At 36.8% G+C, this 14,103-nt stretch overlaps 1 protein-coding gene across 1 annotated transcript; it reads left to right on the top strand.

Moving 5' to 3' along the window:
* The first annotated feature begins 945 nt into the window (after positions 1-945).
* Positions 946-13,378, top strand: mus201 (rad2 superfamily protein mus201). Its single transcript, XM_071663600.1, has 2 exons — positions 946-1,019; positions 4,151-13,378. The coding sequence occupies exon 2, from the start codon at positions 4,333-4,335 to the stop codon at positions 8,413-8,415; it is 4,083 nt and encodes a 1,360-aa protein (XP_071519701.1). The 5' UTR covers positions 946-1,019; positions 4,151-4,332; the 3' UTR covers positions 8,416-13,378.
* Positions 13,379-14,103: the final 725 nt, after the last annotated feature.

Below are 14,103 nucleotides of genomic sequence, written 5' to 3'. Positions count from 1 at the left end.
TGGGACTTGATTCATTAATTACACATTTATTGTGTCATTTAAAACTCCAGACTTAGATGTTCTTCATCACTATAAGAATGGGATCCCACCTTCAACAGACATGCTTCTGTTACATGAGACTCTTAACTGAAAAAAAACACTAATGGTAATATCTGGCCCAAATTTAACCGAGTACTGAATCTACGAGAATGATCATGAGGTTAATGGGGACATGTAACAGTTCATTATATTGAATTTGACTGAAAGATACATTTATCACTAGTATCTTCTCTTGTCTGAGGTTGTACTATACTAAGGGGTTTTGTTTCTTGCCAAAAAAAATTATAATCTTTCAGTTATGATGGACACGTTATTGTGTCGTTCATTCTCTTTTTACCATATAAAAGTATAGAAGCATACATCATATTCTTTCACTGGATGGGTAGAGATTATCAATGGGCTTTTTGTAGCAATTAGTCCAACGAAAGAAGAAACTCATTGTAAACTTATGTAAGACTTTATTATTTGCTGATTTATCGTACTCGGTTTAGAAATGACATTCTTAGCAGCCATATTGATTGGTTATCTGAGCTTTAGGCCAATCAGCTTCATGATTATCAAGGTCATTAAGTGCCAAGATATAAAACCTTACGAATTTGTTTGAACACATTGATGTCTTTCAGACATTCATTCTAAGACCGTGTACGTTATGTGTACAACTCTTGTACGAAGTCGAATCCGCGGCGAACGATATTCTTATTTCGTCTTGATCCACGGTTTGATCTTGGCTTCGAACTAATAAGAATACATAATCTTTCCACAAATGTAGATTCTTTTCCATAAAAATAAATCCATAAATTCAATGTATTCACTTTTAATATTACTTACATCAGATATGAGGATAAGACATGAAAATTATGAAAAAATATATGTCTAGTTATTATACGCCGATCCTGCTAAACCCGTCGAAGGTGCATCATAACAAGACAAGGAATGGTGTAAGAGGTCTTGGAACTTCTAGCACTAACATAATATATAAGGTAAGAAATTGTTCGGCATGACAATTTTTTGGACAGAATTCACTTAGAAGATGAATGGTAATTATTGGCATATCTGGGCATTGATTTAGAAATCGGCGAACTTTGGTTCAGAGGGTTCAAAGTCATGCTTTCATGACAAGACGTTTTCGCCACCTATGAATTGCCTACGACAAGAGCTCCTTCATTTCATGGAAAGATTGAAGGCAAACTTGCTTAAAAGGAAGTTGACTTAATTTTTAGTGTAGAGGCACCGCAGGAGAAATTGCAACTCTACTTCATTTAATCCCCCCCCCCCCACTCAAAACCTTTTCGTCCCTCCGTTGATGTAAAGTATCTAGGGAGAACTAGAATTGCTCAAAAATTATATATGTACAAAAATTATGAACAATTGTATAAAACTTATGAAGAACCATGAAAAGATAGAAGTGTTAAAAAAGATATACAAATAGATTTACATTTTTCCGTACATGTTTGCTGTTAGGTGTTTCAAGTGAATTTGTATCAAGAACAGATATATGGGCTGTCTGTTTTAAGTGAATTAGTATCAAGAACAGATATATATGGGCTGTGGAAGAAAAAAAAATCTGTCCTTGCTTCTTTCGTGTGTTCCTTCCTTTGGAAAGTAACGTAGGTAGGGAGGAGTTACCATCCCCTGGTCCTGCCCCTTTTACCCTTTTCTTTATGTTGAAGGCTCCAGTCACGGACAAAAGTCCACATCAAGGCCAGACCATGATTGAAATAAAGAGAGAATTATGATGCGAAAAAAATAAAGGCACAGGAGAGTATTTGTAAATTTTAGAGGAAGTGAAAAAACCTGTCTTTTGAAATGTTCCGGGTCATAGGTATTGGGAAAGACATGAGAGGGAAGAGGGTTCCAGAGCTTTAACACGTAGGAAAGAAGCAGGTACCAAAATGGTCTACCCTTGAGATGGCAATAGCCACACTGTAATCATGAGAGGCAGCAGTCTGCTGAGTGTTGCACGGTCTGCCTACTGGTGGGGACACAAACAGCCAGCTCCCGGGTGCAAGAACCAAAGTAATACCTATAGAAGAGGGAAAGTGAACCTACATTGCAGTGTAGGGTAAAAGGGTCAAGTTTGGAATTTGGTCTAGGAGAGTTTATAAGTCAAACTGCTTTCGACTCGACTCTGTCAAGTAAGGATGCAGAGCTAGAACCACCCCAGATGTAAGAGCAGTACGCCATACGAGGATGAATTAATCCTTTGTAGAAATGGAGCAACTTCTGAAGAAAAAGGTTACAACATCTAAATGACATTCAGATTATCAGAGGCGTAGTTAGCTATTCCTGTAATGTGGAGTTTCCAAGAAAGAGTGGATGTTACAGCTTTATTATAAAACAGTTATTTTTTTCTTTTGTGTGATAATAAGTTGATAGTGATAGAACTATGAATATCAGGGAGAGCTGGGGTTTACTAAATGTTAAAGCTCATAAGATAATTCCAGGAATCAACAGAACTTTGGAAAATCTCATCAAGCTTCCCCTATTTACCTTACAGTTGCTGTTAACTAAAAGTGTGTGATTGTTATGGTCTCTTCTCATGTTTAAGTACTACATGTTATCCCCATTTGTGTCGATGCATACTTAAGCACATGTTATCTTCTAGCAGACAAGAAAGAATGAGTGGTACATTGTATTTCAATCATTGCATTGAAATTCAAGGTAAATCTGGCTTTGCAGGAGAGGTCATTATAGGTTCTCTTGATTTTCAGGAATGTATTAGTTACTAATATGTTGAATAACCCTTCATTTTGCCTGATCTTCATAACCTTGTGTGCATTCCTGTACGTTACGACTGATTTAGTAGCACGCAAACAGTAGCCTGCAGCTGCTTTTAACGAGGAGACCCAAGTCAACAATTTTTCCGATAACATGAAAAATAAAGTGAATATATCAACACTAGCAGAAGATTTGCTTCTGTCAACAAAGGTAGGAATGATCATTATAGATTTTGTTAAGATTAGAGTATTTTCAGTAACTGCAGTTGCTGTACTTATTACTCTACTGATTAAGAGTGGATTTATGAGTATCCTATAAAGTATGGAGAAAGCAGTGACTTTATTTGAAATTTGATGAAAGATTCTGGAGAAAGTTCAACACTGGAGTCTTTATTTACCTATATTTTAGTTGTATGATGTGTCATTATTGTTTTTGTAATAATTTGTAAAAGATTTTGGCCATGTTTGTCCACAAGATATGTATTAGATTTGTTTTCCAAGGACTCAGCCCCTGTCTACAAAATTACATGAGTGGGAAAATCTAATTTGATTAGAGTACCTTTTCCAAAATAGCATTGGTGACGTTAATCAAGGACTTCCATACTGACTTTTCCATAGGAGAAAGGGAAAATAACTACATTTGATCTTTTGTTTTGTGTTGTATTTTCAGATCAGGGAAAACATGTATTTGCTTAAAATTAGTTGTAGAGTACATGTAAAATTCATGCTGCTCGCAAAAGTGTCAAGACTTGCAAAAGGCACGAAAGTTTCTCTTCCTTTGTGAGATCTGTAAAAGGCTTGTAAATTTCCCTTGCTTTGTATGTTCATGTTTTCCTTCACAATACCATGCATTGTACATTGCTGTGTTACTTCTCATCTTCAAAATAAGCAGGAAATTGGTTTTCCTGTTGTCAGTCATTTTGTTTCAGTGACTCATTTATATTTTCTCATCTGCATTTTGCTTCCCTTATTGTAAACATTTATGATATTAATCCCAGGTGATACTGGGCTGTGAATTTTTTCCTCTGTAATTTTGAAATTTGCTACTTTATTGGTAAGGTTTTTTCATATAATTCTTGATTCTCACTGATTCCGTAGATAAAGAGATATAGTAAATGAAAGAGAATATCAAACCAAGATGGGCTGTTGGGGAAAAGATCAATAAGTATAACCTGTGTATGCATTAATAGAGTATTCTTTCAACAAAATCATTGAGTTTAAAGTCTGATCTCATCATTATATCCTTGATGATTATACTCATGGTATAACTTTTTCCTGGTATGGGACATAAAAGATAAGATTAGGATAAGTTGTACGGTAAAGTAAGTTTCATATGATGTTTGTTTTGACTGTTGGTCATTTCCCCAAGATCTCATGCTCAGCTTTGGTTCCAGGTGGGGTATATTGCTTCGCATCGCTGGATTGTTATGAGAAGTACACGGGGATCTACTATAGGGAAGACTGTACAAGATCTAATAAAGCTACAAGACAGTCAATTCTAATGTGTGATTGGTTGTTGAGAAAAGATTGTTCAACAAAAGTTTTGCAGTTTGATAGTGAATAAGTGTGGTTAATTATGGGAGTGAAAGGTCTTTGGAAATTGATAGAAAATGCTGGAGTGCCAGTTCCTCTTGAAACTTTAGAGCATAAGATATTAACTGTTGATGTTTCCATATGGTTACATCAGGCTGTGCGAGGCTTCAGAGGGCCAGGAGGAGCTACTGTCGCTAATGCTCATCTCCTGACACTGTTTCATCGAATCTGTAAATTACTTTTTTATCGGATAAGACCAGTATTTGTATTTGATGGTGGTGTTCCACATCTGAAGAAGCAAACCTTAGCTTCTCGGAGACTTAGACGAGATATTGCTGCAAGCAGAGCTAAGGTGGTGAGAGAACGGCTTCTTCAAAATCTTTTAAAAAGTCAGGCTGTCCGTAGAGCATTAGGAAAGACTGGCCCAGCTCCAAGTCTTGCCCATGTATCAAGAGTTCAAAAGAGAGAAAAAGATATGTTTGAGCTTCCACCTCTTCCTGAAACAGAAAACAGTGATTCCTTAGCATCTCAGAAGTCTGAAGATTCTGAGGATGAAGACAAATATATTTTGAGAAATCTGAAATTACCAAACCTTCATAATTTCGAATTCGAAAGTGATGAATTTAAATCTTTGGCTGTTGAGACACAACATGAAATCCTTAGTGAACTACAAGACACACGCAAACAGAATTCTTGGAACTCTATCAATGAAATGCCACAAGAATCAGAAAATTTTGCTGAATTTCAGATGGGAAGGCTGATAAAAAGACGTAATTTTCAAGCTACCTTGGACTCGACTCGGGAAGAAATCCAGAAGATAAAAGTTGCGGAAATGGAGTCAGAAATGTTTGGGGAGTTGGAGAAGCATGTTACTTTGTCACAACGGATTATTTCTGAAGATGCTGCCCACTCTATTCTTGTGAAGAAGGTGAAAGATAGTGATGAAAAAATAGAAGAGAATAAAATTATTGTAAAGGAAGACAAAGGAAAATCCCCTTTGAAAAGGAAACGAGAAGTCTTTGAAAAAGACTTTTTGACGGAATTAGCAAAGCAGGGAATTGTTGGGGCACGTCACCATTCTGATTCAGATTCTGACTCGGAAGGTTCTCTCTTTCAGTATGGAAACATGGATGAAGGCAACATATGTGCAAATGAGAAGAAGAGGCAGAATCCAGCTCAAGTTGAAGAAGAGAGTTTTCTGGAAGTTGTTGGGACACTCATGGAGAATAGTGGCTTAACTCAAGATGAGATTCTTGCCCTTATTAAGCAAGAAAACAACAAACAGGATCAGCTCAAAAACGAATCTGGAAGTGAAGATGGACCATCAACCTCAGAAAATGCATCTGGTTTTGTCTTCAATCCTGATGCAGATTCGTCAGATGATGATGGAGACTTTGTAGAAGTTTCAGAGACTTCAGATCAATGTCTTCCTCAGCCTTTGATCCAAGAAGATGCAGAAGATGCAAGTAAAGAACATGTAGAAGCAAATAATGTAGATAAGTTGTTAAAGACAAAGACTGACAGCCTGTGGATGAAAATTGTTCAGCAGAAATTGGATGATATGGTACACACGAATGTACTAAAACCTTCCCCCAAAAAGGCCATTCTCGATAGTCGAAAACTTGGTTTTAAGGATGTTAAGAAAGAAAATAAAAAATTATCTGGAGAAGAGGTTTTAAAACCTGTTAAGATATCTTTGGATTTTGAAGTTAAACCTTTGAAAATGGAAGATGATATCTTTGCTGACATCTTTACTGATATTAATTACTGTGGGCTGGCATCAAAATCTGTGTTGACACCTAAGAAAAATTTTTGTGAAAAATCTTCAGAAAAACAACAGATGAAGCAAGGTAACCTTAACAGCACTGAAAGCAACAATAAGGATGACATGAAACCAGAAAATGATAACCAGGCTCATAATATTGCAGTTAACTTGGCTAAAAGTGGAAACAGTAATGAAACGTTGACTGCATGTAAGTCAGGAATAAAAGCAAAGGTAGATAACACACCTACTGATGGCCATAAGTCCATAAAGGTCGATGAGGCATTGCAGAACAAAATAAATGAACTTGTTAAAGTGCAGGTTGAAAAATTTGTTAACTCTGCATCTGAAGAGAACGAGCCAGGGCTCAATAAGGTTCACAAGATTGAAGAAAAACAAGACCCGGATGTCGTAGAAATTATGAGTTCCAGTGATGACAGTGATTCTGATGAATTTTTCACTAGTAAATGTGAGCCAGGATCAAGTAAAACTCGTACCATTGCACCAATAGCAGACCCCTCACCAGCATCACATTCCTCAGATAGTGATGCAAATGAAAATGATTTCACGGAAATGAAAGAGAACAATTCTTATTTGACTGGCACTGACGCTGATTGCACAGTGAATCGAGGTAACAGCGATTTACATCATGAAGATAACAAAAGCTTGGAATCTGATATGGAACAGCAACTGAATTACTGCAATTTCCCAAAAGTTAAAGAAATGCAAAATGGAGATTTTGCCACTGAGAGAGAAATTGTTAAGGAAATGCTTAATACTGAGAGTAGTGAAACTGTTGCTATTGAAGAAATTAAGGAACTGATTGATACTGAAGGTGGTGAGGGACCTAGTATCAGTCAAGAATTAGAGAGGTCTAATTCAAGAGCTTTCGAGCATCAAGAAAGAGATTTGCCCGAGGATGCAGCAGAAAGTGAGTCTATAGAGGATGTTGAAAGACCCGTAGATTTCACGGAGGATGAACTCAAACGCTTAGAGGGAGAGCTTGCTACAGAGCAACAAACTCTAGTGGCTCAGGCTCAGAAAACAGACAGAATTGCTGCAAATTTAAATGATCAAATGTATGGTGAGGCACAGCAACTTTTACAGCTCTTTGGCATTCCCTATCTTGTAGCCCCCATGGAAGCAGAAGCACAGTGTGCTTTTCTTGATGCTGAAAATCTTTCTTCTGGAACTATTACAGATGATTCTGATATATTTCTCTTTGGTGGTACCAGAGTCTACAAAAATTTCTTCAATCAAACCAAACATGTTGAATTCTTCAAGATAGAGAATATTCGGGGTAACTTTGGATTGGATAGACAGAAAATGATTACCTTGGCTTTGCTTACAGGGAGTGATTATACTGAAGGTGTGGAATCAGTTGGGAATGTGGCAGCTATGGAAGTCCTTGCTGAATTTCCTGGTGAAGGTATTGAATGTCTTCGCAATCTTAAAAAGTGGTGGACCTCTGCTCACAGAAATGTTTCATCCCTCTATACTTCTAAAGTAAAGCAAAAGATGCGTCAGGTAATGCTCATGGATTCCTTTCCAAATGAAAAAGTTTATGAAGCTTATATGAGTCCAGAGGTAGATGAATCAAAAGAAAAGTTTACTTGGGCTGTCCCAAATGTTGATGCTCTACGTGCATTCACATCGGAAAAATTTGGTTGGAACTCTTCCAAGGCTGATGAGATCTTGACACCTGTGATGAAGAAGTTAGGAATTAAAACATCTCAAACAAGGATTGATTCATTCTTCACAAATATTAAACTCGTAAAAGAATCCAAGATCACTAGCAAAAGAGTTCAAGATGCTATTGCAAAGACAAAGGGGGAGAAACCGCCAAGTGCTGAAGTTTCATCTCTGAAAAATAAACGCAAGTACCTCAGCAATAACAGGTCTCAAAAGAAGAAAAGAAAAGTGGAAGATTTAGACAATTCTGATGGTACAGATGACAGTAAGCACAGTTGCATGGAGGATGTTCCGAGTGCTTCTGGAAAAAGCACTTCCTCAAATTCTTCACGAACAAAATTGATAGACCCATCAGAGAGTAGCAGCTGTGTATCTAAACCATCTAAGCCAAGGAGAACGGGTAAAACGAAGTCTCAGAATATGAAAGCAACACCCCAAAAGAATTCTCAGGACTTGGAAGCAAAATCCTCTCAGCTGTCCTCTGCCATGGGTGATATTGATGATGATCAGCCTCCAAGGAAACTAACTAAGGAGATTATGTACAAAGCTCTTTTAGAAAAGGAGATTATTAGTCAGAGAGAGTCTGATAAGAAGAAGATGGAAGAGAAAAAACTAGCAGCTGCACAGATACTGAAGAAACAGCTTGAATTAAGGAGGGCACACAGAAGATGAATACTGTACAGCACAGACTCTTTTCAGATGAAATTGAAAATATGATATAAGTGTGGAGTCATAGCATTGGTTCTTGACTGTGATTTCTTGGAAAAATACATGTATTTATATATTTATTTATGTATTTGATTTGACTGAAAACACAAGGTTAGAGAAGAATGCAGTTCCTCTGGTTTATTCTTCTCTGTATGAAAGATTTAAAGTATTATTATCATTCCAGTTTTCTTTGTTGGAAACTTTGAGTACTGAAGACTTTACCAAAAGGTAAAGAATGTTAGAGAACGTGCTAATGTTTTTATAAGGTGATTATTTGTATTATGATTTTAAGTTTAATCGTTTGTCACTGTGGTTATTGCTGTTACGTGAGAGTTATATTGTATGTGTTCATTTTAATAAGAGAGAGGAATTAATGATGATAGATAGTGAATAGAGTAGTTTATTATGGAGATAATGGTCACTTTGGTTATACCTTAATAGATGGAAACCATAGGATTTTAAAGCAATAGAAATCGTTCATTGATTAAATGTTTTTTTAGATTAAATGTTTACAAGTAGTCATGAATAATAGTGATTAAGCCTACCATCTGAATGTGTTTTAGTATGTGTAAATTGAAATTCAGTTTTATAATCAAAGCTTGTACTCACTCATTGTATTAGAGAGTACTGTATACTTTGAAAATTCTTGAGACTTGACTAATGATTCCTGTACAAAACAAGTATGCACTACTGGTATATTACTCTTATAAAGTGTTTCACTTGTTTGAAAATTCCCATATATTTTGTTCATGAACCTGAAGTACTCAGAAAAGGATGTTTTTGTATACAAGAAGGACATACATCAATAATCATCCTGATTGAGACTTTTCTGAAAGTAGTATCTGTAGAAGAGGAAACACTTTTGTCTGTGAAGCTTTTACACGTGTAATCTTTCAGTGATGGTAAGTGCTCAATATAGAGATGAATGACAAAGTAGAGGAAACAGTTTTGACTATGATGTATTTACTTCTGGTAAAACTTTCATTAAGAATAAATGCCCAGTATAGAGAGAATAACAGCAGAAAGGGATATTGTAATCTCAGGCTAAATCATATCCACCTCCTGCAGCCAGGTACTTCACTGCTAGACACCCTCTTGGCTGATGTGTAGCCAGGCTCTGTAGAATCATCAGTAGGATATGGCTCCTTGCCCTCTGGGTAGGGGTAAACTTAATCATTTTTAAGTCTTCTGACACCCTGAGTTAGGTTACAGTTTTAAAGAAGTTGTGCTGTTGTTAGAATTCTTGTTTGTATAATTTTTGATGTGGATGTGTTTTATTATTTTTTTGTCAGTCATGATATAAGCATTGAACCTGCCATGCTTGCATTTAAAACCTTTTGTACCATGTTGCTTTTATGAAGATTGGTAACAAATGGCCTATGAGGAGTCACAGATTACAGAAACTGACATGGATGTAGAATATATTTTTTCTTAGTACAGAACTGTGGTGTTTGAGTGGTGATGCATTGTTATAGGGTCCTTACATTTATGAATGGCAATAGCAATGGTCTTTGGAGTTAGAGGATTGACTATCCCTTTCACGTATTAACATGAATATCAGATCTCAGCCGTCCATGTCCTCTTGTGACACTGGGTGCTTCTGACAATTGTCTTTTACTTCATTAATTACTGTTATATCATTTTTGATGACCGGCACTTGAGTTAGGCTACAGTTTTGAATATGTTGTGCTGATGCTAGAATTCTTGTCCATGCAATTTGTAGTGTGGATAGGTGCTATTGTTGTTTCCTGTCAGTTGTGGTGTAAACATGGAACTTGCAATGTTTGTTTTTCTTTGAGAGCATTTTGTGCTTTATTGCTTTTATGAAGATTGGTTATAAATGCCCTTTGGAAGTCTGTAAATTACATTTCTTTCAGGTATTGACATGGATGTAGCATATCATATTTTTTCTTAGTACTGTGGTGTGTGAGTGGTGATACATTGTTATAGGGTCCTCACATTTATGAATGGTATTAGCTGTGGTCTTTGGAGTCACAGAGGATTGACCATCCCTCTCACATATTAATGTGAATATCAGATCTCAACTGGCCTTGGTTGTTTATAATGATAGTCCTCAAGAATTGCAGATTACCAAATGTCTGTTTCACGTATTGGTGTGCATGTGATTTATATCCTTGGGGGAAATGATTTGCTCATCCATCACATGTTTGGTGCCAAAGTCTGGACTCTGTTTGTCGTCTTGTGATGCTGGGTTCTAACAATTATCCTTTATTTCATTTCTTACTGTTATGTCATTTTTGATGTGCCACTTTCATTGTAGGGTTGGAGGAATCTTGATAGTAATAGGTGTTACTATTTACTTTTTAACTCTTTCAATGTGCAGGTGATTTCTGGTCTTCTAGGTGAACCAAATATGGGGATATGATTTTTTCTTTCCATGAAAAGTTGCTCAGAAATTCCTTGTGTACGAAAAACGGATTATTTACCAGCTGTCTTAAGTATGATAAAAGTTTTATAACTTTTTATTTATACTATTATGTTAACAGAAAATTATCGAACCATAAATATCATGGGTTAAGAGTTGATTATGCTGAGTTTAGGAAATACACATTATTTATTGGATTTGCCAATCCTAGGTATGGGTGACGTGGGTTTTTTGATGGTTGTTGACACTGCAGCTGCTGTGATTTCCTAGGAAAAGCAGGCAACTATCAACTGAGGTCATTAGCAGGTTACTAGGGCTTCCAGGTAGTTCAGTAACTCATTTTTGGTTTGGATTGCCATCTGTGGCCAGACAGCAAAGCCTACATCGTTCATGGAAAGAGTCCACTTACCCTGTTCTTACATGCCTCCCTTACATACACCATTCCATGCATTTTTCCACTATTTCTCTCACTCTGGTATTCCTCAACCCTATTTGCCCATGTCACAGGTGGTCTTCCACTCACAGCAACTCCTTTAATTGTACTATCATACTCTCATTGTAAACTCCTAGTCTTGCATTCTTTCCACTTTCCCAAACCACCACAAAGTATTATGTTTCACACTGTCTACCACTCCCTAGTTTACTCCCTTTGCATTCCCTGCTGTACCACATCTCTCATACACCCTTTCCTTTCTTCATTCCATCTAGTCACATTACATGCTTCTCTCAAATAGCTCATTTTTACAGTTTGGATTCGTTACCTATATGCTTCATTTCATGTCCATGCTTCGGCTGCATAGCTCAGGGTTGGAAGGACTGTGCTGTCCCTTAATCCTCTCTTCACTTCCATACTTACACCTTTACCCTTCATTATTCTATTAAGGGACCGAATGACTCCTCTACCCTGTACTGCTCTCTCCCTTATCTCTCTTCCCATATCACCTCACTTACCCAAGACAGCTTCCAGTTACTTAAATTCCCTCACTTCTTCCAGTCTTTTTTCCCCCATATCTACAGCACAATGTAGTACACTTTCTTCTCTCACTTTGTATGGTTTTTACAAAATCTATACTTTCACTCTGTTTCCTTTCAAACGCCATTACTTTACTTTAACGTGCATTTGCCTTCAGTCACCTGTGCTTACACACATCATAAAACACTTACAACCTTCTGCAACTCCTCTTCACTCTAAGCAAACAACACAGTCATGGGCATAACATATGTCTGAAAGGGGCATTTGGTTATGGTGTGGGAGGTAAGCTGCTAGAAGCATTGAGAAGTATTTATCAAGGGTGTAAGGCATGTGTACGAGTAGGAAGAGAGGAGAGTGATTGGTTCTCAGTGAAGGTCGGTCTGCGGCAGGAGATTGTAATGTCTCCATGGTTGTTTAATTTCTTTATGAATGGGGTGGTTAGGGAGGTAGATGCAAGAGTTTTAGAGAGAGGGGCAAGTATGCAGTCTGTTGGGGATGAGAGTGCCTGGAAGGTGAGTCAGTTGTTGTTGTTCGAGTGAGACACTGCAGAAGTTTGTGACTGAGTTTGGAAAGATGTGTAAAAGGAGAAAGCTGAGAGCAAATGTGAATAAGAGCAAGGTTATTAGCTTCAGTGGGGTTGAGGGACATGTTAGTTGGGATGCGAGTTTGAGTAGAGGAAAATTGGAGGTGAAGTGTTTTACATCCACCCTGGCTTGGTGAGTGTCCTTGAAACAGAGGAATGAAACATGATACATAAATTTACATCTAGGGGAGTTACCCTGTTCATGTAATCATCTGTCTAGAGGAGTTATGGGGTTAAAGATGTATAAATGAGATGCTTAGCAAAGCTGCGATAAAACCAGCTTCCAGAAAGAAAAGATTTGATTATGGATTTTGTGCAGTTTATGAAGATAAACCTCAAGAATGGTGACACTAAGCATGTCTCATACCTTTATATTTTTGTATGCTGATACTTGAAGATGATGACTGTTTTATGAGCCATGGAAGTAATTCATAACAATTTGTAAATTGTCTCGTTGATTTAAAACTTTCGATGCACCATAGATTTCAAGGTCATTCTTTAAAACTGCAATTTCAGCATGAGAAATGAAATTAGTTTTCAATTTTTTCTCTGCAATACAAACTCAAGAAAAGGATAGGGTTTGAATTTGAATTTGGTATTTGAATTTCTAGGTCTGTATACTAATTATTGAAAAAAGATTGTATAAAAGATTTTGAAAAGAAAATGGAAAATAATAGTACACCTGTGACTTAGGTGCCAAAACTGATTTAAAAGTATGATTGCATCATAATGAATAATTTCTAGTGATGTAATTATGAATGTTGGCACAGTAGCTTTTTTACATTCTGAGGTGAAATTTCATGTGAAATGTGGATTAGTATAAATTATGTTAGGTTTGCTGTGACTTGTTTGTAGTTAAAAGGACACCATTTTAGCTAAGTTGAAGTTATTTTTACAAAAAAGTTACAAAAATATACAAGTATCATGTCTTATTGAAATGTACAAAAATGTAAATAGAAATATATTCCTAACTATGATTCACTTACCACTTTGTTTCACTTACCCATTATTTTGTTGAAGTGTGGTACTCCTCAAACAAAGGATCATACACAAGTTGGTGAGGGAGGGAGGATAATTTTTGACTTTTTACAAAAGGATGAAGTTCACTTTCTTGGCACAAACAGTTCCCTTTCATTATACAATGAGATAGCAGTATACTACATACAGTAAAGTATGACAGTCTCCTCAGCTTTTAGCCATTTCTTACTGTGTTTCATTGCATTCTTTAAAGAACTGTTCAAAAATTCAACATACATCATGTGATGTTAGCTCTTGAGGATCTGCAATATACATTATCTGAGACAAAATTTTCCCCATTGTCTTAAATACATATTGCATACCAAAATCAGTACTCCACTCACTCCTTGCTCCTCCCTCTTCGTTAGACTTGTCTCTCTCTTCTTGCTCCTCCTGAATCCACTATTATGCACTGAGATGCCAACTGGGCAGCCTCCTGATGCTCACTTCAGCCTTCCCCATGGCAAAACACTTTTAGTGGTAGACACGTTTTCTTGTAGTTACAGCTTAAGGGATAATCATATTTGCCAAAATGTGACCGTCGCAAAAAACACATTTAGGCATGTTCGTAAGTGTTTCCGCAATTTCAAAATTTATTGGTATTCAGAGTTGTTCACCTAGTATTCAAGGTCAATGCCATGCCTTTTGGCCTCAGCATCACTCCCTGGATGTTTGTGAATTTGGTATATTAGG

Source organism: Panulirus ornatus, chromosome 7 (genome assembly GCF_036320965.1).
Source record: "Panulirus ornatus isolate Po-2019 chromosome 7, ASM3632096v1, whole genome shotgun sequence".
NCBI classification, from domain to species: Eukaryota; Metazoa; Arthropoda; class Malacostraca; order Decapoda; family Palinuridae; genus Panulirus; species Panulirus ornatus.
Note: the sequence above shows the minus strand (reverse complement) of the source record. Positions and strands in the feature narration are given on the sequence as shown.